The 27653-nt window shown below is 42.0% G+C and overlaps 1 protein-coding gene across 3 annotated transcripts in view; it reads right to left on the bottom strand.

Moving 5' to 3' along the window:
• kcnc2 (potassium voltage-gated channel, Shaw-related subfamily, member 2) overlaps window positions 1-27653 on the bottom strand; it is a 99910-nt gene that overhangs the window by 10366 nt on the left and 61891 nt on the right. For all 3 annotated transcript variants that reach the window (XM_084910129.1, XM_084910127.1, XM_084910128.1), the window contains exon 2: window positions 989-1922. In XM_084910129.1, coding sequence (XP_084766255.1) covers window positions 989-1922 — 934 coding nt within the window. The remainder of the gene's footprint in view (window positions 1-988; window positions 1923-27653) is intronic.

Below are 27653 nucleotides of genomic sequence, written 5' to 3'. Positions count from 1 at the left end.
AAACAGTCCTTACATTTAAAATTATGTTAGTTTGTCCAATTACTTTGAGCCTCTGACAATGGGAACTATGGCTGTGATTCATAAACAGTAAATGCAAACATTATTGTAAAACTCTTTGAATTAAAAGCTACAATTCTGTACTTTGATTACACTGTGATTGTTTGATTTAAAAACTGCAAAAATATGTAATTGTTCAGAACAAGTTGTATGATTTGGAAAAGAAATATGTGTACCATTACCAACAACAGTTAAAACAACAACATATTCTGATGTCATAGGGTTGGGGGTTGTATGAACTATCAGACTCAGTACAAAGCTGGTATCTATATGTCCTATTTAAAGGACACACGAGAGGAAAGTATCTTTGCAGACTTAAATTCTAAATGACCTTTGAGAAGATCAGAGAGGTGACTATGGCAGAATGATTCTGTTTGTGCATCCAGTCAATGAATCATGAAATATTCTGCGGTTATTAAATGTAAGTTTCAGGGACTTAATAAACAGATAGTAGGGAGCACCTACCCTGAGGAATGTCTGTATTAGAATTGAAAGAAAGCGAGTATACAGAGGTCAACATTAATTTCCATCAATATCAGATGTGTCAGAGTCAATTACTGATATGGTACTGGAGGGAAAAACAGCCACCTACGGTCTGAGCACCAAATGAGCAATCCTTACAGGAAGAAACACTTGGAAACAAGGAGTCTGAATGCTTATCTCCCACTCTCTGTACCTTTGGCATTGGTGCTGTAAAAACAGCTCAGTCATCTGTTGGGGAACTGCTTTGGAGCGTATGGGTCACATGGGGAAATCATGTGTAGAATCTGTCAGATGGCCACGGCTTTCTAACTGAAAGGAAGTCCCTCATGAATTCTCTTCATTGTCACTACATAAACAACCCCCTTCAGTGTAATCTGAATTAACTGTTAAACAAAGCGTCTCTTAGTTCTGTTTTCCATATGACCTTTGTCTAAACATATGGTCTTACCTGAACGGTTGCGTTCTAGTACCCTGCTCCCTTTGACGTGGCACAGGTCACCTTGAGTACTGTTGCAGGTGGTGTTGAGATCAGCTTTGCAGTAGGTGGGGGACCCTCCCTGCACTGCTTGAGGGATATGTTTCTTCCTCTTTTTGGGTAACTTCTGCTTGGCCATAGCCAGAGAATAGTACATCCCAAAGTTATTGACGATAACGGGCACAGGCATTGCTATCGTCAGCACACCAGCTAAAGCACATAATGCGCCCACGACCATACCTGACCAGGTCTCTGGATACATATCACCATATCCCAGTGTTGTCATGGTTACCACGGCCCACCAGAAGCCGATGGGGATGTTCTTGAACTTAGTGTGGAGGGTAGCCGTGGGATCATTGGGCTTGGCGCCGATTCTTTCGGCATAGTATATCATTGTGGCAAAAATTAACACTCCCAATGCCAGGAAGATGATGAGCAGCAGGAATTCATTGGTGCTAGCCCGTAACGTGTGGCCCAGTACTCTAAGTCCCACAAAGTGTCGTGTTAACTTGAAGATACGCAGAATACGAACAAAACGAACCACCCTGAGGAAACCCAACACATCCTTGGCAGCCTTTGAAGAAAGGCCGCTCAGCCCAACCTCCAAGTAGAAAGGCAAGATAGCCACGAAGTCGATGATGTTAAGAAGACTCTTAAAAAACTCCAACTTGACTGGGCAGAAGGTCACACGCACCAGGAACTCAATGGTGAACCAGAAGACACAAACACCTTCCACATATGTAAGAGCAGGATCCGTTTCGATCTCATACTGTGGACCTGAGTCGGTCACGTTGCTGTCCCGCGCCACATCAGTCTTGTTGATGATTTTGTTGAAAGCCTCATGAGTCTCCAAACAGAAGGTGGTAATGGAAACCAGGATGAAGAACAAAGACACGAAGGCAATAAACTAAGAGAAAGAAGACAAAAAAGAGAAAAACACATTATTGCCATTACATTTCATTTCACCCATGGCTTCCTATACTATTTAGGATAGATTTGACACCAAAATCATTCAATAAGTGTTCTCATGAGAAAGGGACAAACTACAACAGGTTTATTACATTTGCATCATTTTGAAGGGACTAAAGAGCAAAGACTCAATCTGGGAATGCAGATCCAGTCTAGTAAAGCAAGAAAGGCCCAGTAGACTTCAAACCCAGCGGAGAAAGGTGACGGGGAATCTCTTCATTTGGTTTTGCATATTGAGTTACACACCCGCTCTCAAAAACATGCTTCATTCTGACCTCATAGTTTAGCTGCTGTTACTATATTAGTCTAGAGCCAATAGCTCAAAGCTTAAAGGGCAAATTAAAAAGGCTATTCTGCTGTAGGATGTTCAAACCCTGATCTCTAATACATCTGCGCATGTCTATTAGCAACACGTTATAAAAAATGATCATCTTAATTATAGATCGACTGACTTTGGCCTTATTTCTGTCACTTATGTTAGTGCTAAGCAATCGTCTTTGGAGTAAGATGTGACGTATGACAACTGGGAAAATGCCATACCTTATCAAACCCTGTAAGATGCAGTATTATTTGAAAGGCCAATAGTAAACTGCTATGCTATAATAGGTTAACTGGCACCCAGTTGCAGACTTGTTCTTAACTCATTCACTGGTAGCGTACCTTACTGGACATCCTTGAGCAGATAGAAATTTGTTGCACAGAGGTAAAGTCTAAATCTATAGATCTACGATAAATATATCATTGACATCAGTTTGGCATTAGCAATCTATTCATTTTCCCAGAGGGAGTCTACATGTTATTAAAGTAACATAGATAATTTCCCAAGCTATTTTACTTCATGTTTTTGACATAGTTTGCAAATCCTTAATGGAAACAGCTTCCTGAGCTCAAATCCAGACATTGAGCTGCTGTGGAAGAAGACATGCTCAACTTTCTCTAAGAGCTAGATGGAGCAGATTTACAGCCTGGTATGCTGCTTCTCCACCATCCTCCCACAGTCCCTCCACTGGTGCGCTCTACCTACTGTGCTCTAAAGAAGTCGTTTCACACTCTGCCTTGTTTTGGATTGCATGACTCACACGCTCTCATAAATATCATTGCCACTATTTGGGTTACTGTGATCCTGAACTGTGTGTGTGCATTCACTCAAGTGCCTCTCTTTATGTATCTTTATTACCCTGTAAGTGTTTTTGTTCATACACTTTCAATGGCACAAAGTTAAAGCCTCAGCACAGTGTGTGGGGATAAGTCGGTATCACTAAACACCATGTACTGTGGATTACTCAGTTTATATGTATTGTGAGATTGTTTATTATATACTATATGTAGATAGATATGCAGAAAGTGTTGTAAAAAGTTTGACAGAGGCAATATAACAAGGCTGCTCAGTTCCCACCTCTGACATTGGGCTATGAGTTTATTTTTCCTCTACTATAGACTGATCCAAGCTGTAGGCGAAGGTAAACAAGACGCCATTGCTGCAGTGGGATGTCACTTCTGAACTAACACAATAAATCTCTACAGTACAGTGCACTGCATGTGAAGGATTTCACTTTTTCTCTGATTTTGCTAAGAAATTAAGCAAATCATCGGACTCAATCTGGATGCAATCAAATTCTGATACCTGCTGCAAAAATAAACAACATTCTGAAGAATATTGCTCCCTCTCGAGGGCCGTGGGTGAGTCTGTCCAAACTGTTTGAAGGATTCCAAAATGCAAGATCTAAACAACTGACACGAGTTTTCACGTCATGCACGGTTTGAATACAAAATATAAGCGTAGTTTTTGAGAGCTGAATGAGTAAAAAGTTTGTTTTTGTGGTTTAGAGCAGCGGTCTCCAACCCCCGGGCTACGGACCAGTACCGGGCCGCGAGAGTTGAGGCTCAGGTGTGAAATTCATGGTTTTCAGGTTTTTATCGGTTTTTAGCATTATTTTTTAATCATTTTTATAGTTAACTATGTTTCCCTGGGTCTTTTCCCGTGTGTTATGAATACATTTTTTGGTACCGGTACTGGTTTTATTTTGTTATATTTATCTGCGACACCTTAAAGGCCGGTCTATGAAAATATTGTTGGACATAAACCGGTCCGTGGCGCAAAAAAGGTTGGGGACCGCTGGTTTAGAGGGTTTACAAGTGTGCTTATCAGCCACAACCACAACAGGCAACATGAAAAATACTGATCACGTTATTAGAATGCAATGTATTGCTAGAAATCTAAGACTACTGCTGTACATGTAGATATTATTTTTACATTTAACCCTACCAAAGACAGGCACCAACCCATGGTAGCAGCCTGTGCCTGCAAGACACTGCACCCCGCCAAGGTGTTGACCCTGCTTTGAAACTGCAGATTTGAATCTGATGGAGCATATGTGGCATGCACTGTAACATGCTAACCAGCAGGACCAAACAATCCTTTGCCAGCACCACAGGATGCCACCATAGCTCCAGTTTGCATGCCCCGATAGGTCAGAGCTCCTGTGGAAGCTCTTTTAAATTTTCACAGTGTTTTTTGTTTGTTTTGTAGTTGCTTCTTTGTGTACATTAAACAGAAAAATGGAAAAATTCACTAATTCAAAATTCATTCTTTTTTCCTGTGTTTCTTTTATGATGTCTTTATTTCACCTTTCCTGCTGTCTCCATCTCTGTCCTCTTATCATGACATTGGCTGAAACGAGCAGCAGGACTGCCTGAGCTGTTTCCTGTAGCTGTGTGGATGCTGCGCCAACTAATGACTAGTTCTGTCTCATGCTGGGATGTAATTCTGATGTGTTCACGTCTGTAGAGAAAGGATGTAGCATACAGCAGCCTTTAAAAGCTGGATCATGTCACAGTACAGCAGCTGGACATGAACTCACACTCACATGCTGGTGTAGCACCGATGCCCCTGTTTACACACACAGCCTCACAAGGTTATTTATGGTAGGTGTTAAAAATGCAAATGTGCTAACTTATCATGTGATTGCAGCACATGCACTGCATGATGAAGAAGTCCTGTGCTTCTATGAGTCGCTGTTTAAAGCCAGCACAGGGAGCACCACACACACACACACACACACACACTGTTCAGTCGATTTCTGAACAATGCAGATCTAATTTAGCCAGAGGACGAGCTCCATTTGTCTGGCATGCTTCTTCAGAGAGTTTTTCAGACACAGTGATAACGGCTGCTGAGGAGCTACGACCTGTGACCTTCATGTACAGCTGCCACGTCACGTGCACATGGGGTAGAGACTGTAGATTTGACAGTAGAAAAAGTATGTCCACCAATACTGCTGACAAAAACTATTTGCTTATTTGTCACTATAACAACAGCCCTTAGCAGCTGGATTTACAGTGAGAGAAACGGGACAATTTTAGTGGAACAAACTTAAATTTATTTGCCATACAGCTCTCCTTACAAACAATTCACTCTTGAGCTTCTTCACAGCACAATCAACCCTCTCTAATGACAACTGGCAGCCTTAAATACCTTCAGCTGTCACAGACTAAACCATTATTCCACTCACAGGTGAATTCTTAAATCCCAACCTTCCACCACAGTATACAATATACCAATTTGAATAAATAAATAAATACGTACATTTCACATTTAATAAATATTTTAGACTTTAATCCTACACCAAACCCAATATTATAAAACCCCAAAAACCCAAGCACAAAAGATTCCCCACACTCCCTTAACCCATGGTCTCTCCCGGAACCTTTAAATGGTGTCTGGATCCGGGGAAACATTTGCCCAAACACCTTGGAGAGAACACAGGTTTCCTTACTGGTAAAACCTTATGTTCTCTCAATCACCATTCCTTTCTCCTCACAGATACCACCACATTCCTAGATGAAGAGCAGCTGTGCAGGATCTGAAACAAGGCTAGCAACTGATTTTGAAATTCCCAATAAATATTCAATAAATAATTAAACTTCTTGTGTGCAAATGTTTAACTGTGCAAATCCATGCTGAAAGTGCGATGCTAAATGAAGTGCTTGATAAGGTGCCTTTAATAAAGCGCAAGGTGTGCTCTAAAGTGCTATACAGATTATAATATAAATAATAGTAAGGCAGTCCTCTACCGTACAGTCACACGTCGATGTTTCAGTTCATTAAACACATTATAAAATTAGACAAAGTAAAAAAAGTACATACAAATAAATACAAAATGCAGTTTTTCAAAGCTGTTCCCTTAATAAAGTAGTTTGAATAACTTTTCACTTAAGCTGGATTTTGATTTTCTTCGGGTTATCTTTGTCTAATTATATTTTTTGTCTAATTCTTATGCTGATCAATTAAAAAAAATTAAGTATGAAACATTCTTCATTATGTGTGAAGAGAGAATGGGGGAACAGTGGCTCCTTTTCTGCCATCATGTTGGATAAGTGTGAGAAAATGGATCGATAGATTATTTCGATTTTTTTTTACCAGTTTACCAGTCCAGTTAATTAGGAGGGCTCTACTACAGAACACTGTATGAAAAACAAATTAGAAATATGGCCTTTTTTAAATCTCCTGCATTGAAAAATTCTCCTCAAAAAGGAAACATACCATCAGTTCTACTAAAGGACCAGAGCTGTTGTATCAGTGAACTCTAACATGGTCTCCATGATTGAATGCACTCTTGGTCTAAACACGATGAATCTCAAAGTTGCCTCTGAAGCTGATTTGGTGTTTTTAACACACTAACAATAAAAAAAAAAAAATCATCAATGTGTTGTTTGCTCTGTTTGTCCAGTGGATTTATTCTGCAGACTGAATTGAGCATCTTGGTCTCCAAGGGCAACTAGCACAGCAATAACCTTTAGCATTGCTTTAAGCATGACTGAAATCTCAAGCATATCTTTCTCTCCCCTTACAAATTATATGCAGCCGTTTGTTCTTACTGAATATCAACAAGTGGCTTGGAAAAAGATGAGACCTTCATGTTGCTCAGGCGCTGATTTTGTGTTATTTTATTGTGTCTGAGCTGAATGCTTTCATATCACTGCTGCATCACGTTAGGCTTGGTTCCCTATCTGCCACTCAGAGGAAGACCTGTCTCCTTCAGGAAAGACTTTATTTTATTAAATGATCTTATGATGTAGCGTTAACTCTGATTATTCAGAAAAACCATAAGCAGCATCATGAAACCAGGATTTCATAATGACTGAGAAATGAAAAGCAGGAGATGTCAAGTCATCCATGTAGTACCTCTGTTAGATGCACTGTACAAACAGAGTGATTCATTAGGAGTTTCTGTCAGCAGCCCCATCACCTCCCCAAACCCTGATGGGGTCTGATAGTTGTCAGACTTGAACCGTGGAAGCCATCCTCATAATCACACAATTTTTCACCTGACATTTCTGCCTCGTGTCTCTTCTCGCTGTCCACAGCCAGGAGAAGAGACACGAGGAAAATGCCAGATCAAACTGCTGCAAACACACCAGCTTCCAGTGCATTACAACTGCCTTTGGCCTGGTAGCACAACAGATGTCACATTCAACACCAGTGTGTGTGGACTCCACAGCTTTCTGCAGGTAGGGTTGATACATGAAAGAAAGCCTTGTCCTGATTTAAACAGGAAGTCAAGCTTCTTCTACTCTGCACATCACATCTGCTGTGTTCTCGCTCGAGTACATGGTTTTAAAAAACAGAAACACTTTGGACTGTGTTTGATTCACCACCTCCATCTATGCATACGTTTGTAGGCATTTGCTCCGCCTGGGTCAGGTGCTTCCATTTGTAATAGTGATCAGACAGCAGTTGGATTTATTATAGCGGCTACACTTTTATGGAAAGCCTAAGAAGAACAGTACACAGGCCCGTAGAGCATTGGCAGGAAATGTAGTAAATACCACATAGAGACAAAAGTACATCCTCTACAGTGCAAGAGCTTAACGTGTGTCAGAGGTTGTAGTACTGCTGAACTGTCATGGAGAGATCCATGATTATTAGCTGCCAGTCTGGAAAGACATTTACAGTCCGTTGTGACGAACAGCTGCCAGTCTTAAACCCCACGATTTGAGATATTCTCTGTAAATCCCGGCAGCTTTGGGTCTCAGTCATAGAGCTAAAAACAGAACGACTCTAATGGACAATACATTTGTTTGTATACTGGCACAGCAACACGTAGGATGGACAAATCTTGGCAGTCTCCCAGTGAAAAATCCCCCACATTCACATGCACAGACACAACCAGTCCACCGCACTGCTCAGGCTCTGTTTCAGAAACTGCCCTGCTGGCTTGGCCAATCAGCACGCTTGCTGTCCTCACGTCCACCATCTGTTTGACACTATGAGTGGAAGCTCTGTGTTCGGTTCCTGGACCCGAGACCACCATCCACCACTGTGATGGTGAAGGCCCCTGTAAAGCTGTTATGACATCATGAAGCTAAGGGGACCCTGGAGGTGCTAACACAGTCTGAGAGGAAGTCAGACACATGCACACACGCGCGTGTGCACACTGACATAATGAAACCTGTGGGGTTTGAGCCTGTATGTGAGCTGTCTTGTGTTTCTCTTCTGATTGTCTGGTTATAATTTCAGTTTCAGGGCTTTTCCATGTCCACATAGTCGCAGGCCTAACTCCCAGTATGCAAAGATAGCATGTACTGCTGGGAGGGTGCATTCACCTCAAGACACCTGATCCCTCTGGCTCTGCTGCTACTCCACTAGCTTTTTAGTCCAATCCAACATTACATGAGGTTTATGACATTTTAACACAAAATGGGCAGTTACCAAGACAATGAACTTTATCCCAGTGGTGAACAGCTGTGCTGGTGTAGTTCTTCTTCCCACCAGCAAGAGTCACTACAGTTCTTTCATGCCAAGATTTGTTTGTTATTAGCTGTAGAGTTAGTAATGCAGCATACTTTGAGAAAAGACTGACTCAGCATGTTGTTCTGATAAACATCTGCATCCATCCTCTTCGTTGTTTTACAGAAAGCATCGCTTGTGAGTATTTAAGTTGAACAAGAGTTAATGCAACTATATTTGCTATTATTTATGCACTTTTATGGTTAAAGGTGTACTGTATTCAGATTTACTTTCTTTCCAATGTTAGCTAGTTTAGTCAACTGATTTGCATTATCGTGTGAATATATAAACTGAATATTGCTTATTTTCTTCTGTTTGTAGTTTCACTCTGTTGATAATTGAAGGCAGCGTCAATAAAAGGGACGATACACCTGTCAGTGTTCGAGGAGTTTATCTATCTGCATAACTGTATCCAGTGTAGCAGCGAGGGCAGAATAACAGCTACCACTGGGAGTGAAGCGTCCTGCTGAACCAGAGCACCACAGTCCTCTGGTGACCAACTGTAATGAAGAAAAAGGGATAAATATGCAGTTCGTCTAATGGCCACTTGGCTTCAGGTGAGAAAGTCGCCTGCTGCATAAATGGTTTCAGACTTCAGACCAGCTGTAGGGTTGGTCTTTTTTAAAATTCATGATTCATCCATTTCACACCAGCAGCTGTAACTAATGTCTGCCAGGCTCCGCCCCCACCAACTGGAGTAACTGAACTGGACCTATCAGCATTTGGAGAACGTTTGAATGAATGCTACGACTATAATATGGCTGTCTGTGTGATGCAGACTGTGTAAGAAGTCTGTTCTTCAGTTTGGGTGAAATTCACACAGAAACACGGATCTATGTGCTGCACCTGCTTGCACTGACCTCCTGCAGTCATTAGATTCATTTAGAGTCAGATTTCAAAAGCTCTGATGAACTCAATTTATACTTCATTTATAATACTCATAACAAAACAGCATCCAGAAGTAGCTACTAGATGCTGAGACACTGAAGGTTTCACAGCTGAAAGAGCCAGACATTTCTCAAAGAGAGCAAACTGCCAAAAACACGACTCCAAAATAAATACTAGAACTGCTCCGTGTGTTCGAGCTCGGTGAGCTGGTGATGGTTAAATATTTTGTTATTTCTGAAGTGAGCAAAACAACAACAACAACATTTTCATTTCAGTGTTGAAAAAAATGTAAAAATAATAAAAGCATTTTTCCATTAAACACAAATTTAATTGATCAAAGTTCAAACAAATCCTCTCAGTGTGAATATGTTGCTACCTTGTAGGTATAAGAGTGCATTACTCTAGCTGGATGTACAGGCAGAGATCAGCGTGCAGACATCCAAAGCTTTCTGCTCCTTCAGTCGCTGAGCTTAGCTCCAGCTGGAAGCAGAGACCCCCGGGCAGAGACATCCTCCGTCTGTCACTCAGTAGTGTTGTGTCGCTTCAAAGCAACTCCCCCTCCTTGCTTTCACATCACTACAACCCACTTTTCTGACAACACACCAGGGAGCGACACTGATCACCTACATAATGATGAGAGCGTCTCGCTCTGTGTATCTAACCCTGTCTTCTTCCTCTCTTTGTGCTGCCTAGTAACCAATGAAGTGAGTCTCGTAAACATAACTCAAACCGATTCCACAGCTGATTGTCTTCTGACTTTTGGAAGTCTGTAATCGGACCAGATTAGGGATTTTTGCAGCTAGCGAGAGAGACGGACAAAACAGATGGACCACATATTCCAAATGAACCGTTAGCTGTCTCCATATCTAAAAAACCTCCATGTATCTATGCCACAAATCACTTTTCAGTGTCTTGTATGGACAGAGAATTAAATTATAAAGAGTTGTTCACATTTGACATTTTAACTGTCATTGTTTTTATTTATTTATTCATTTGTTTATTTAACAAAAACATATTTGGATAAAAGTTTGGTTAGCTTGATCAGCGAGACACATTGATGCTCTGCATGTGTGGACAGGTCTACACCGATGCCTGCAAAGAGGTGCAAACAAGTGAACAATTAACACTAGGATTTTATTCATAGGACTAGCAGACCGCTAGCAGCTACTGTCAGTCCAAAGCTATGTTAGTTTAAGCCTTACTGAAACTTAAACTAGTGAGCTATAAACACTTTTCATAAAGTTTGGAAGAAGCTTGTAAACGTGTTTGCAATGAGCTTCCAGTTACATGATCCCATTAGAGTCAGATTTGCGTCACTTCTTGTGTCCACACACATTTAAAAAAACAAAAAACAGAAATTCTGTTTCATCCCAAATGTATTTGGGTCAAATCTTGATAATAAACTCACTGTCGAATTTGTAATAATATACACAACACATATGCAGGTAACTAATGTTTTAGTGTTGACGTCAGACAATCAGACGAGGAAAAACAACCTTGCCCTTGCAAATCACAAGCAGGCTCTATTTCAGCTTTTTCTGCTCTCATTTGAAAGCCTGATGCTTAACATTGTCCACCCCAGCTGTGAAACTCAGAAACCAGTCTTACTTGTTATCATCTATCGTCCACCTGGGCCTTACACAGAGTTTCTGTCTGATTTCTCAGACTTTATATCTAATTTAGTTCTGAGCTCAAATAAAATAATTATTGTGGGTGATTTTAACATCCATGTAGATGCTAAAAATGACAGCCTCAAAATGGCATTTAGTCTGTTATTAGACTCAATTGGCTTCTCTCAAAATGTAAAAGAACCCACCCACCACTTTAATCACACTCTAGATCTTGTTTTAACATATGGCATAGAAACTGAACATTTAACAGTGTTTCCTGAAAACCCTCTCCTGTCTGATCATTTCCTGATAACATTTACATTTACAATAATTGATTACACAGCGGTGGAGAGTAGATTTTATCAAAGTAGATGTCTTTCTGAAAGCGCTGTAACTAAGTTTAAGAATATAATCCACCCACTGTTATCATCTTCAATGCCCTGTACCAACACAGAGCAGAGCAGCTATCTGAACGCTACCCCAACAGAGGTTGATTATCTTGTTAATAATTTCACCTCCTCACTACGTACGACTCTGGATACTGTAGCTCCAGTGAAAACTAAGGTCTCTAATCAGAAGTACCTGACTCCGTGGTATAATTCTCAAACACGTACCCTAAAGCAGATGACTCGTAATCTGGAGAGGAAATGGCGTGTCACAAATTTAGAGGATCATCATTTAGCCTGGAGAAATAGTTTGCTGCTTTATAAGAAAGCCCTCCGCAAAGCCAGAACATCTTACTATTCATCACTGATTGAAGAAAATAAGAACAACCCCAGGTTTCTCTTCAGCACTGTAGCCAGGCTGACAAACAGTCAGAGCTCTGTTGAGCCAACCATCCCTTTAACGTTAACTAGTAATGACTTCATGAACTTCTTCACAAATAACATTTTTATCATTAGAGAAAAAATTACCAGTAATCATCCCACAGATGTAATATTATCTACAGCTACTCTTAGTACCATTGATGTTAAGTTAGACTCTTTTTCTCCGATTGATCTTTCTGAGTTAACTTCAATAATTACTTCCTCCAAACCATCAACGTGTCTTTTAGACCCCATTCCTACAAAACTGCTCAAAGAAGTCCTGCCATTGATTAATTCTTCAATCTTAAATATGATCAACCTATCTCTAATGGTCGGCTATGTACCACAGGCCTTCAAGCTGGCTGTGGTTAAACCTTTACTCAAAAAGCCATCTCTAGACCCAGCAGTCTTAGCTAATTATAGGCCAATCTCCAACCTTCCTTTCATATCAAAAATCCTTGAAAGAGTAGTTGTCAAACAGCTAACAGATCATCTGCAGAGGAATGGTTTATTTGAAGAGTTTCAGTCAGGTTTCAGAGCTCATCACAGCACAGAAACAGCTTTAGTGAAGGTTACAAATGATCTTCTTATGGCCTCTGACAGTGGACTCATCTCTGTGCTTGTCCTGCTAGACCTCAGTGCAGCGTTCGATACTGTCGACCATAATATCCTATTAGAGCGATTAGAACATGCTGTAGGTATTACAGGTACTGCACTGCAGTGGTTTGTATCATATCTATCTAATAGACTCCAATTTGTGCATGTAAATGGAGAGTCCTCTTCACACACTGAGGTCAATTATGGAGTTCCACAGGGTTCAGTGCTAGGACCAATTCTGTTTACATTATACATGCTTCCCTTAGGCAGCATCATTAGAAGACATAGCATACATTTTCACTGCTATGCAGATGACACCCAGCTCTATCTGTCCATGAAGCCAGATAACACACACCAATGAGTTAAACTGCAGGAATGTCTTAAAGACATAAAGACCTGGATGGCCGCTAACTTTCTGCTTCTTAATTCAGATAAAACTGAGGTTATTGTACTCGGCCCTGAAAATCTTAGAAATATGGTATCTAAGCAGATTCTTACTCTGGATGGCATTACCTTGGCCTCCAGTAACACTGTGAGGAACCTTGGAGTCATTTTTGACCAGGACATGTCCTTCAACGCACATATTAAACAAATATGTAAGACTGCTTTCTTCCATTTGCGCAACATCTCTAAAATTAGAAATATCCTGTCTCAGAGTGACGCTGAAAAACTAGTTCATGCATTTATTACTTCCAGGCTGGACGACTGTAATTCATTATTATTAGGATGTCCAAAAAACTCACTGAAAAGCCTTCAGCTAATCCAAAATGCTGCAGCAAGAGTCCTGACAGGGACTAGAAGGAGAGAGCATATTTCTCATGTTTTGGCTTCCCTTCATTGGCTTCCTGTTAAATCCAGAATTGAATTCAAAATCCTGCTCCTCACATACAAGGTCTTAAATAATCAGGCCCCATCTTATCTTAATGACCTTGTAGTACCATATCACCCTATTAGAGCACTTCGCTCTCGCTCTGCAGGCCTACTTGTTGTTCCTAGAGTATTTAAAAGTAGAATGGGAGGCAGAGCCTTCAGTTTTCAGGCCCCTCTTCTGTGGAACCAGCTTCCAGTTTGGATTCGGGAGACAGAAACTATCTCTACTTTTAAGATTAGGCTTCAAACTTTCCTTTTTGCTAAAGCATATAGTTAGGGCTGGACCAGGTGACCCTGAATCCTCCCTTAGTTATGCTGCAATAGACGTAGGCTGCCGGGGGATTCCCATGATGCATTGAGTTTTTCCTTTCCAGTCACCTTTCTCACTCACTATGTATTAATAGACCTCTCTGCATTGAATCATATCTGTTATTAACCTCTGTCTCTCTTCCACAGCATGTCTTTTATCCTGTCTTCCTTCTCTCACCCCAACCGGTCGCAGCAGATGGCCGCCCCTCCCTGAGCCTGGTTCTGCCGGAGGTTTCTTCCTGTTAAAAGGGAGTTTTTCCTTCCCACTGTCGCCAAAGTGCTTGCTCATAGGGGGTCATATGATTGTTGGGTTTTTCTCTGTATCTATGAAGCGCCTTGAGGCGACTTTTGTTGTGATTTGGCGCTATATAAATAAAATTGAATTGAATTGAATTGAATTGAATATGAAAATTGATTTGAATTGAAACATCAAGTTTGATGGCAGCCCTTTCTTTAAGGACAGGCTCAGTCTACATGAAGATATTATTCACTTGTTTGACCTTTCAAGTGTGAATAAGAGGCCAAGTGACTGACACAATCCTCCAATGATGCTGTTTTCAAACGCTGAACATGCTGCTGTCCACTCTGTGTAGTCAGTCTGCTGAATACTAACACTGAAAGCTAAGTGAACTGAGTAGACAAGGAGAGAGTATAGAAAACTGGCACTGATATAGAAGATTTTGAAATCTTGAAGTAGTTAAAGCTAAAATTCTGTAAAGCTCACTCGCCCTGTGGGGATCGAGAACCTTTGGATGACTGCATCCTGAGAGTCCAGCCCGTTAGCTGTATGCACAGTTCGTGTATGTTCTTAGACTTGCTGTTTGATAGCTGGGCCACCCTGTAGGAGCACTGTGCATGCTGTCACATTCAGCTCCCAATCTAAAATCAAACAGCAGCTAAATCAACTTTAATCAGTGTAGTTAACTGAATGGACCATTTAAAGATCATCGTACCACATACATAATTAAACCGCCAAGTAACTGATTTCCATCTCAGCCTTTATTTAATAAAAGAAAGCCCTGTGTCTATAAAATAAGCAGGGGAAAAATAAAGCAAGGGGCTGCGAGGACAGTGATGAGTCCTGGGGAATATCAGAGATGGCAAAAATAGAGTCTATTAATCTTACATTACAGTAAAGTCCTCCCCAAACGCATGTTTTTGTCAGACACAGGACTGCACTTTTCTTCATCCATGTCAGCTGCCACCATGGTAACAGCAGCGTTCCTTTTTTTCTTTTTGTGATCGCTCACGATGGTGAATCGCAAATGAGGAGAGAGAAAGGGAAGAAGAATGGGAGGTGGAGGAGGTGGCAGAGGGGTAAATGAATGCTCGTGTTCTTTAGCAGGGAGAGGGTTTCCCCTCTCACTGTCACTTCCTGCCTCGGTCTCCCTGAACTAAAAACATGTTTTTGTTGTTGTTAGCACAGACTAATGACAATGCAACATTAGCTGCTGTCTCTCAGCCTAAGAGACTGGTTTCAGCGCTAACTGAGAACCAACAGATGATGCAGGACAGATGTTAGCAAGCAACATCCAACCCCACACTGCAAACCGAAAACCACAGAATGTTCCCCTCGTTCTCTCTGGCATTAGCTCCCTCATTATACTGCTCACTGTGACATGACAGCCAGCTCACAGAGGGAACCCTTCTAAATCCACAGATTTTGGCAACCAGCCACTTGTTGGGGCTAAAAATAGTCTATCAAAATTTTTTCCAGGCGTGCTAATTTGAATAATTCGTTGTCACTTTAAGTGGATGAAGTCAGCGTTGGAGAAAATGTTGGGGAGCTGAGGTAGAGACAAATGAATCCTTGCCAGCCCCTGCTGTTGACTCAAAGGGTCAAGACAAATGTAGAGAGATTAAGTTCAGCTTTAATGAGCACAAGGCCTAATTTATGCTCACATGATTTCTTTGGTATTGTGCAATACATCCATCCATTCGCTTCCGCTTGTCCTTTTCAGGGTCGCGGGGGGCGCTGAAGCCTATCCCAGCTGTCATAGGGCGAGAGGCGGGGTACACCCTGGACAGGTCGCCAGTCACACAGGGACAGACAACCATTCGCACTCACATTCACTCGCACATTTACACCTAGTGGCAATTTGGATTATCCAATTAACCTATCCCCACAAGCTGCATGTCTTTGGACGGTGGGAGGAAGCCGGAGTACCCGGAGGGAACCCACGCAAACACGGGGAGAACACGCAAACTCCACACAGAAAGACCCCGGTCTGATGTTGGAATTGAACTCAGGACCTTCTTGCTGTGTGGCAACAGTGCTAACCACCGTGCCACCGTGCTGCCAATTGTGCAATACAATTAACCATTAATTTCATGTTTTAGTGTGTTTTGCTGTGAGCTTCTTCAAAGTACAATGTGACACAGCTAGGTTCGTGGAGCATTTAAGATAGATTATGTTGATAGGATTCAGCCTGTGTTTGCCATTAAACCACATCTAGTTCAAACCAGGCAGCATCTCGAGAGAACTGCTGACCAACAGGGTCACAACAGTGGTTGTATTTTTGGAAAATCACAGCCTGTTAGAGCCTTTACATGGACATTTTTATTTTAATACAAACAGAATAGCTTGCTACTTCCAGTCACCTGTCTGCATTTTGTAGGGCGTGCCCTGTTTTCAAGCCTTTTCATTGCACTGTATGACAAACCATCTGATGTGAAAAGTTAAAATAACAAAAGCTGAAGTAATAGTTCCATTTAAGGAATCAGAACAGCTAAAACCAAAGAAACTGGCCGGTGTTACATACAGAAAGGGTTTTTTTTGCATATTTTTGTATACGTGGATCACCACAGTGGATCACAAATAATCAAGATATAACTGAAGTGCAGACTTAATTCAACTTATTGAGCATAACACTATATTAATCTGTTTATTTAGATACAAAGTATTTATATAAGTAACTGGAAAAACTAATATAATTTTATATATAAGGACTGTTTGAAGTCTTGGATCCTTCACAGTCAAAATCAATGGCTGAAGTCTAGAACCAAAAGAAATCACCAAATAATGCGTATCTTCATTTACTCCAACAGCTTTTACTTGTTGCTTGTTTGTGAGTCTCTGCCTAGGGATGGACCGATCCGATATTACGTATCGGTATCGGTCCGATACTGACCTAAATTACTGGATCAGATATCGGAGAGAAATAAAAAATGTAATCCGATCCATTCAATATCACAAAAGCACCTCACAAAACCTGCGACATAGCGTAACACAGCTCATAACCTTAGCGCGCCAGAGGAGTATGCGTCTCGTGATAGAGCGGCTGTGGCATGCGAGACCTGTCGGCGGTCTGGTTGAGTGTTTGGAGCCTCACTACGTGCTTCCAAACCGGCATTTAATCTCCGAGACAGTTATCCCAGAGAAGTAAAGCAAGTGTGTAAGGTCATCTCTGAATGTTTGTAAAGCATTCCCAGCGACTGCCTCTCTCTCTCTCTCTCCTGTTGCTACTTCAATCATGAAACTGATCAATGATCAGCTGATTGGCTTTTCTCTCTTCTTTGTTTTTGGCCCACTTTGCACCAGAAAGAGGAAACCAGGCGCTAAACAACAGCAGCACGTTTAAGCTTGATAAGCTGTTGGTAGAATTTATTTAATATTACTTTCTACACCGGCTGGTAACTGTGCAGGGGCGGGTCTAGCAAAGATTTGCCAGGGGGGCCGACAGGGCATTAACAGGGAAAAGGGGGCACAAAGAAATACTTTTCTTTCTTATTGTCATTTAAATTGTCGGGCTTTTAATAAATAATTATCAGAATCTTACAATCAAAGTTTTCATCTGATGTAAAATGTATAGAAGTTCATTACTGTATATGAACTATTAAGTCAAATTTATACCCTAGTAAGCTATAGTACTTTTTCCTTTGGGAAGGTACCATCTGTGCAGTCTGCAATTCTGTTGAAGAAAGATTTTGAATCTATTTAATATTGTAGAAAAACAATTGATTTCTGTGCATTTTTATTTATTTATTTATTTTTTTACACGTGCATTAAATTAAAGTTGATTACGTCAATTAAGCATCACGAGGCGGAGGGTGGGGATGGTTCCCTTTTTTTTTTTTTTTTTGCTGGGAGTTTGCAACCCTATTAGTTAGGTTGTTTAATATTTCCACTAAGTACTCTTTAAAATACCAGAATAGGGAGGATGGTGCAGGTTTAAGTTTATTAGATTGATCAGTTTTGCTGATCTATGAAATATTTTGGGTGCAGTGTATTTTTTACATACAGGTGTAACAGAATAGCTTTAGTTTTGTTTTGTTTTTTAAACTTGAGTATGAACTTATACAAAATGCAGCAAGATATTAAAAAAAACATTTTGCTGATTATAAAATTCGCTATATCGGATTTATATCAGTATCGGCAGATATCCAAATTTGTGATATTGGTGTCGGTATCGGACATAAAAAAAAAAGTGGTAACGTGCCATCTCTTAACTGTACCCAGACAAATATCTAAACAGTCCAAGTTGCATCCTTTTAACTCATTTCTTTAAAGCCTATAGGCGCCATAGGTTGTGCAGTATGGATTAGGGAGGTGTGTAACCTGTTAAGAATGAAGCACTGGTGCTGAAATGCCCGTATACATCCCTTACATGAACAATGAGCAAACCAGCTTACTGTAATAAAACTGTGTCACCACAATGTTCCTTGTATCTTAAACTAAGCACATTTCTCAGCTGTTGTTTCCTGTCAAAGCTGGCCCAAATAATGCCTGGTAAAAAAAAACGAAAAACAAAGAATTGAAGACAAAGATTAAAGTGAACAGCAGGCAGACAGCATGTGAACGCTTATCGTAACATCACTCAAAACCTACAACAAAAGCTGTATTCAACCTCTCCAGTCAGACAAAAATACTCCTGCTTGAAGATCCCAGTGAGACTGTGCTTCTAAATATAACCAACAAGCCTCTCTTACTGCTATGCTCTTTCATCTGTTCATCTAACCATCAATATTTCAGCTCTTTGCCTATGGCTCAGACAAATCACTGACTCATGAACATTGATACTTATTTGAGCATGTTTACAGTACAGTGGCATGAATAGTAGACATAATGGTGCTGATGTATTTAAGAACCCATATGTCACAAAAAAAGGTTCAGTCAGGGAAAACATGATTTGAATCCCTGCTGGTTTTATAAGTTTGCTCGCTAACAAAGAAATGATCAGCCCATAATTTCAATGGTTGAACAGTGAGAAGCAGAACAATCACCAATAATGCATTTCAATAAAGTTATAAATTTAGTTATAAGTTATACAAAGTTATACATTTTCATGAATGAAATAAGTATTTGATCCCTTTCCAAACTGTGCTTTAGTACTTGGTGGCAAAACCTTTGTTGGCAATCACAGTACTGGTCTTGGTCTGGCGTGGATCGTAGTCGGCTATAAATTTTGTCCACACCTCAGGGGGGATGCTGTCCCACTCCTCTTTGCAGAGGATGTCATTAATGTTTCGTGGCTGATGTTTGGCAGCTCGAACCTTCACCTCCCTCCACAGATTTTCTTTGGGATTAAGGAGACTGACTCAGCCACTCCAAGACCTTAATATGCTTCTTCTTCAGCCAATCCTTTGTTGCCTTGACGATGTGTTTTGGATGACTGTCGTGCTGGAATACCCATCCACGACCCATTTTCAATACCCTGGCCTAGGGAAGGAGGTTCTCACCCAAGATTTGATGGTACATGGCCCCATCCACCCTCCTTTGATGCGGTGCAGTTGTCCCATCCCCTTGGCAGAAAAACTACCCACGATGGTCTTGTAGCCCATTCCAGCCTTGTGTAGGTGCAAAATCCTGTACCTCTGTGGTCTTGACCATGGTGAAGAGTTCTGGATAGACTGATCGCTTCTATGGACATCTGCCTTTTATAAAGGTCGGGAAGACTCCCAGTGTCAGCTTATTACCTGTATAAAACACACCTAGGAGGCAGAAATCGTCCTGATGGATCAAATACTTATCCCCTTCATGAAAATGTGAATTCATTTATAACCTTTCTGAAGTGCATTTTTCTGGATTTATTGGTGATTGTTCTGCCTCTCACTGTTCAAATACACCTACCACTGAAATAATAGACTGATCATTTCTTTGTTAGTGGCAAACTTACAAAATCAGCAGGGATTCAAATGATTTTTTTCTTTTACTGTGCTGTGTTTGGAATCTTGACGAAATAAATAAATAACAGTTAAAAAAATAGAAACTTACAAAAAGTAAAAATGTATACTTTTCCTTTAACTTAAAAGCAGCAGTAACAACATTTCATTGCTTGGACAAGTCCTACACAATCATGTGAAACAGACCAGGATCAGAGAGACGAGGCTCCAGTGGAAGACGAATAGCCTCATTTGACTTAACATCCTTGATGTTTCGTGGTCCACAACACATCTGATTCAGGATGGCACAGAGCGCTCTGGGCCTGGCTGTCTGGTAAGTTGAGGAGCCTCAATTTGACAACAGGATTGTCGTGTGAGCCACCGTGGAAAAAGGCAGACATACAAGCCAGTGTTTTTTGGGGTTTTTTTTGCCTTTCCCGTTTGGATCTTTAGCCATCAGAATTGTTGTCTGAAGGCCAAGAAAGATGCCAAGCGGATTTATTTTACCAATTGGATCATTGTGCAGCACGCAAGATCGACAACGCACAATGTGCTTTGAGGTAGCAGCCAAGAAAGGTGTAGTTTGTGTCTGTGAACACCCGTGTGCACACCTGTGTGCACACCTGTGTGGATCAGCACGCTTGTATTCAAAAGGTTTCTCCATGTAACGATCTGCTAGGGAGTGTGGGGAGCCATAGCCCCGTCCACCAGGGTATGAAGCAGGTATGGAGGAGATCCAGGCCCCAGATATCCAGAGGCCTCAGAATACGAAGACCCAAGGAGGACCACCAGGGGGGCAACCCAGAGGCCAGAGGCCTGAGGACAACCCACCCCCCGGAAGGGGCCCAGCCGGGCCACAGGCGCCAGGCCCCGCCAATCGGCCACCAGGAGTGAGCTGGTACATACATGAGCGCCCAGCCCCAGACGACAAGGACCACCAACACACCAACGTCTGAGGGCATCAGCCACCGGCAGGGAGTGTGGTGAGGGGAGATAGGCTTCCATACCTCGGAGAGCCTGAGATGTTCCCAGAGAGGTGGAGTCTAAGACCCGACCTGACATATAGACACAGACGAACAGGCACACGCAGACACAAACGTGCATTCCTACCCCCATATACACAACCAAATACTCGGCACTCACCCAACGTGTAGAAAGACACAAATAGACACTGTGCACACAATCACACTCCCCAAACATACTCTATATCCCAGGTCCGGGTACCACTGCTCCCAGAGGGGCAAACCGTACCCGGACCCAGGAGATGTAACCCTTCTCTCTGGGGTGGAGGAAAGCAGGCCGCCTCCTTATCTGCAGTAGCAGGGAGGCCCTGCATCCCAGACCCCAATCCAACGGCCAGCACCTTCTCCCACTCCCCCAGCTGGAACTCACCCCCATTCTGGTTAACAGAACGGGGGTGAGTGAAGACCCCAAGACCCCAAACCTCCCTCTGCCCGCTCATATGTAGTGTTGCTGTGTGCTGTTCTAAAGTGCATTTAAAACACAGGAGGGCATGGTGCTTCCTGCCAGCCAGCAGCACGGCTCCTCCCGAAAACCCTCAGTGTCTATATGCATTTAAAATTGAGGGTAGGGCACCAGCGCCAGAGGTGGGTTTGAATACACAGAACATCCTCTGGATGCTGTAGAACGTGCCCACCCCCAAGGCCTTATATGTATGTGTTATGAGAGTGTGAGTAATGTGGATTTTTAGGTCGCGGAATAAAATTGAGGCACAGGCGGCCAGAAGGGGACAGAGGGGGAGTGCCTCCCCTGCACCCTGGTGACACACCTGCACCCCAAGCCCTGCGTGTGTGTAGGTGTGGTGGAGAGGGAGGCAGCTGAGGATGGGGAGGGAAGAAAGGGAGGGGGAAGCGGCCCCTCCCTGGGGCCAGCTCCCCCGCTGACCCTAGTAGGCACCCCCACACTCTGGAATCCACCAGGGCAAGGGGGCCCAGGCCCATCCGGACCGGGGCCCACAGCAGCAGCACCACCCCGCCCCACAGAGTCCGGGGCAGCCCACCCGACCCCACCGCAAAGAAAACTGCACCCACCCCATCATCCAATCTTCTCCCAGACTACACAAGACAATAGACACCCAGGTTGGGTCATTCTCCACCTCTCCAATATCTCTCCCCCACCTGCAGAGTGAGCTCCTGTTTTTGCTGAAAAGGTGTGAAGCAGATTTTTTTGATGTGTGTTATTCCAGGTTTATTCAACACTATCTGCTTCTGTCAGGAGAAATACTGACAAGTTGACTATCCAGGTGGCTCCGACATACGCTGGCAAAGTCAGAGCTGGAAGGGAATCGTTTTTGGCATAAAAACTAATTTCACACTCCTTTGACTACCTTGGAACAGCAAGACAAATAAAAATACCACTGACAGACTTTAAGAAATGCTTCCAAAATCATAGGAAGCAAGAAATAGGTCAGACAGCAAAAGTAGTGTCTGTCTATCCTGGATATTCAAATGGGGCTTTTATGAATTAACTAATGGAGCTGTTATTGACACAACGTGTTTAATCTAAAGTCTAGCGGGGCCGTTGCAGTACTCATTATTTAAACGTGTTCTGATTACCTTGAGATCTGACCCAAGTGTAGAGATGTCCAATAGCAACAAATTTGATTCTTAAATGAAAACTTGTCTTCACTGATTTGAGACTCTATATTTCTTGGACTTGCCAGACTTGAAAATTAACTTGGAGTCTGCTCACCTGACTTAAGACATGAGACCATCATCCTGATGAATCTTTCACTTGACTTTAACTGGAGAAAAACCCCAGCAAACAGTGAAGCACATTTCCTTACACACCACTGTAAGAGCTCATGGTATTCATTCAATAAGCAGCGCTGGAAGTGGACTGCATTTAAACTTGACTAAATTTTCATATTTTGGGACTAATTTGCTTGCACTGACTGAGGGCTTAAACTTGCAATGACCAAGGTCAGACTTTGTTTCCTTCACACTGTGAGACTGTGTTGTTCAGTGTAATAGGATTTTCAAACATGTTGAATAGCAATGTAATAAATATGGATTAGAATGTGCCTTTTTCCTGTTGTCAGTTTATAGATGAGCGAAAAGGAACATGTGATTTGTGTGTTTGTCTTTGTGATAGAAATGTTAAAATTAATGTCAGTATCTGCCCTCTTTTCTGTTGTGATTAAAAGCCTAGCTGGCATTTACTCGTCCCTCCCAAGATTTCATGAATACATTATTGTCTTTTAAAAGAAACAAACATGCAATTATGTGGAGGATAAGAATAAAGAAGAGAAACAGGCCTATTCAAATGGCTCTACATACCCTCTTTGAGTGTGACTGAACACACACACACATACAGGCAGTACCCACTGCTGACTTCTGCACCACTTCCTGTCAATCTCATTTTGCTAAAAACAGCCTTTACGTCACATACATACTTTTATCTGTCACTTTGCTATTATTTATGCTGTGACAAGTTTCCTGCTCCAGATTTCATCAGCTTAATTTAGACAAAAACTACACTGAAGTGGATCACAAACACACAAATAGCCCAGCTGGCAGTGTCCAAAACAGAGCAGCCCGAGTACAGATTTCTCTCACTCCATCATGGAACAGCTAATACCACACTATGGAAAATTCATAACCCCAAGCATCCTAACTGTGGCCTCCCAAAACTAGAATATCCTTCATTTTCAGGCTTTGATAAAATCCTAAAATGTGAGACAACTGCAACCTGAAATTATGATATACTGCACACGTAGGGGACCATGAAGGACTGGGAGGAAGACTGGGAGGGGGGCTTATGAGCTCAGATAGTGGTCACAAATTCTGATGACCTCAGTTCACTCGGTGATTCATCCAGTGAATACCAAAACTGCAGGTTAGTTATGACCTTAGAGGTCCACTAACAGAAAAACTGCAGAAAGAGGTGCTGTTTGTCACTCATCATATTTTGTTCCCTTCTGTATTCACTCTGACATCATGGCTTCTAGTGATCATTTATTCACTAACAAGTGAACGCTGCTGAAACTAGTGCGCAACTCAAAATGGTACTCAGGAGTTTCTATAGCACACATTCACATACTTGTATACATGCAAAGGACACCAGTGTTGTGAGGCATGCTCCTAATGAGACCATGAATGATGTCCTGGGTGATCTCCTCCCAGACCTGAACCAGGGCGTCTTTGAGTTCCTGGACAATCTGAGGTCCAAGATGGAATGACCATCTTTGAACAGAGGGCGGGGCTTACGACACCAACTGTCTGCCATCTATAATCCAGTGATGAGATCCCTTCCCAGACGCCTTAACGCCCACTCACATCCTGGGCCTTTTGACCTCAGGAAATCACATGATAGTGTGGGGCCAGGCTTCACAATGAGTTCACCCGAAACCCTGGCTGATTGTGACCGTCAGTCGGGAGGAGTGTGAAGTCAGTCAACAGTATCGAATCCGTTATCCTCCAGGAACTGCCTGCATAATTGTGTCACATGAAATCCAGGCCTTGTGTTGCACCAGAAGGAATCCAGGATCCACGTGGATCCAGGCAATGAATCCAAGGAATGCACACTTAGGATGTCAAGGAATATTAAAAGTCTTAAATGTGAAGGTTCAGATAAAATAGACGGACAAATCCTTAAGAACAGCGTTGAGCAGTTGGCTGGGATTTTTTCTCGTCTTTTCTCAAAGTCTCTTGAGTTTCGTAGTCCCTTCAACCTGGAAGGGCTCCAGGTTGACGCTAAATGATTTTCAGCCTGTTGCTTTGACTTCCCTTGTGATGAAAACTTGAAACTAGCAAAAACGTAACTTTTGCATGGCACTCAGGAAAACCTAGACGTCCTCCAATTTGCTAGAGAACAGAACAGATAGAACAGGTAGAGGGGTAGACGATGCTGTGTGCACCTTGCTCTAGATGGTTCTGAAGCACCTGGATGGCATGCAAAACTTTTCCTGCTTACTTTTTTGGATTTTCCATGTACTTTTAATGACACCCAGCTCTATCTGTCCATGAAGCCAGATAACACACACCAATTAGTTAAACTGCAGGAATGTCTTAGGCCCTGAAAATCTTAGAAATATGGTATCTAAGCAGATTCTTACTCTGGATGGCATTACTTTGGCCTCCAGTAACATTGTGAGGAACCTTGGAGTCATTTGTGACCAGGACATGTCCTTCAACGCACATATTAAACAAATATGTAAGACTGCTTTCTTCCATTTGTGCAACATCTCTAAAGTTAGAAATATCCTGTCTCAGAGTGACGCTGAAAAACTAGTTCATGCATTTATTACTTCCAGGCTGGACGACTGTAATTCATTATTATCAGGAAGTCCTAAAAACTCACTGAAAAGCCTTCAGTTAATCCAAAATGCTGCAGCAAGAGTCCTGACAGGGACTAGAAAGAGAGAGCAGATTTCTCCTGTTTTGGCTTCCTGTTAAATCCAGAATTCAAAATCCTGCTCCTCACATACAAGGTCTTAAATAATCAGGCCCCATCTTATCTTAATGACCTTGTAGTACCATATCACCCTATTAGAGCACTTGGCTCTCACACTGCAGGCCTACTTGTTGTTCCTAGAGTATTTAAAAGTAGAATGGGAGGCAGAGCCTTCAGTTTTCAGGCCCCTCTTCTGTGGAACCAGCTTCCAGTTTGGATTCAGGAGACAGAAACTATCTCTACTTTCAAGATTAGGCTTCAAACTTTCCTTTTAGCTAAAGCATATAGTTAGGGCTGGACCAGGTGACCCTGAATCCTCCCTTAGTTATGCTGCAATAGACGTAGGCTGCCGGGGGATTCCCATGATGCATTGAGTGTTTCTTCTTCACTCACTATGTGTTAACAGACCTCTCTGCACTGAATCATATCTGTTATTAATCTCTGTCTCTCTTCCACAGCATGTCTTTATCCTGTCTTCCTTCTCTCACCCCAACCGGTTGCAGCAGATGGCCCCGCCCCTCCCTGAGCCCGAATTGGATAAAGTGTTTATGAAAATGTTTTAAACTTTCCTTTAATCTGCTGGTTTGGGTTTCTTAGTTTGAGGAATAGAAAGACGTTGGAGCATATTGTTAAATTTTGTTTCAAAGTGTGAGGCATAAAGCTAAATGATCTTGCCTTCTGTATAGAGGGAGGGTGACCCTGAAGGCAGAAAGGAGTTGGGGTGAGAGCAAACATCCTGTGTGAGTATCAGCAGTTGCCTTCAGGGAGGAGTTATTCTTTGTCTTGTTGCAAAACAAATAGATTTAAATTCACATTTGTTCCTACCACTATTAATGTTTTAAATTCTATAATGTGATTTGTGGGTTTTTGGGTGTATGTGTTATGTGTGATATTTATGCTGCTGGCTACAAATCAGATTGCCCCTCGCGGATAATAAAGTTTATCTTGATCTTGATCTTTCCTATCTCCTGGAATTTCCTCCGTGCTCTTGAGACCGTGCTGGGAGACACAGGAAACATGCTGGCAATGGCATGTATTGATCTGGCATCCTGGAGGAGTTGCAGTGCCTGTGCAAACTCTATAATATCCAGGTATTACAGTAGCAGTCAATGTGAACGCAGCCAAATGCAAAACCAGTAAAAAAACATAAGAAGGGAAAAGTGTCCTCCACCCATAAAACCATTCTTGTTTTGGGGCTGTATCATTGTTGCCCCTCTAGTGTCACTGTTGAAGCAGTTGAAACTGATTAACAAGTGACCAGATCAACACCCCTGAAGTGTAAAACCCCTTTTCCATTAGGACCTACTCGGATCGACGGTTCACTATGGTTTTCAGGGTTTTCCATTAGTTAATAGTACCAGGTACTAAAATAGTAGTGCTCAGCCTGCTCAGCTGAGGTTCCCAGCGATATGAGCAGGTAGTAAAATGTGACATTGTCAGACTGCATGTCTCAGATAGGCTGGTCAGTAGCGTCACTCGATGAGAGCATCTCATTTCTGGAAATAAAAACAAGACAATGAGGGAAATGGCTAAAAAAAACCAACGCTGTGGTCCCCGAGTCAGACGAAAAGACACAAACCAAGCAGCAGGTATTTTCTTGCCTCGGTGTCCACCTTTGTTATAGTGTTCATGTTACATATTAATTACGTCACGCTAAGACAACGACCATGCACGTTTGGAGGTATTGTAATGGGAAACCAGTCCATCCAAGTTGAGTCGTGGTGAACCGTGGCAAGACGATCCAAGTAGTACTAATGGAAACGGAAACTGACTTTATGCTACAGCTGATTAAAAAGTGTTCTTTTCCTTTTTTTCACCAGTGTATAAAACCTTAAGATTGAAAGACGGTGTGCACACAGCTAATGGAAGGAATGTTTAAACCATGTTTTGTGCAATTCTGTAATATTTGAAGCTTTGCTCGTCTGATTTAACTTGTGATGCCATACATGCAGTTTTATGTCTCAGAACGACTTTATTGAAACTTGGTTCTGACTTGTTGATTTGTTTTGTGTTTTCCACTGACACACAAAGGTAATGTGCAATTCTGAATACCAGAAGTAATGATGACTTTATGACATCATCGTCTGAGTCACATCCTACCAGTCATGAAGGAAGTCTGAATTGTTGGATATGTAAGACAAAGTCATCACATCTGCCCCATTCACTGATTCCCACAGCAGATCAGCAACATTCAGCATCTTTAGGGTCATGGCTCTAACTGAGAGATGAGGTAGGGAAAGGCACTGTTGCTATGGCGATGAGGAATGTGAACACGGTGGCTC

The sequence above is a fragment of the Perissodus microlepis genome, chromosome 17 (assembly GCF_051167445.1).
Source record: "Perissodus microlepis isolate ML-2025 ecotype Zambia chromosome 17, ASM5116744v1, whole genome shotgun sequence".
In the NCBI taxonomy this organism is placed as follows: domain Eukaryota; kingdom Metazoa; phylum Chordata; class Actinopteri; order Cichliformes; family Cichlidae; genus Perissodus; species Perissodus microlepis.
This window is presented reverse-complemented; position numbering and strand designations above follow the sequence as displayed.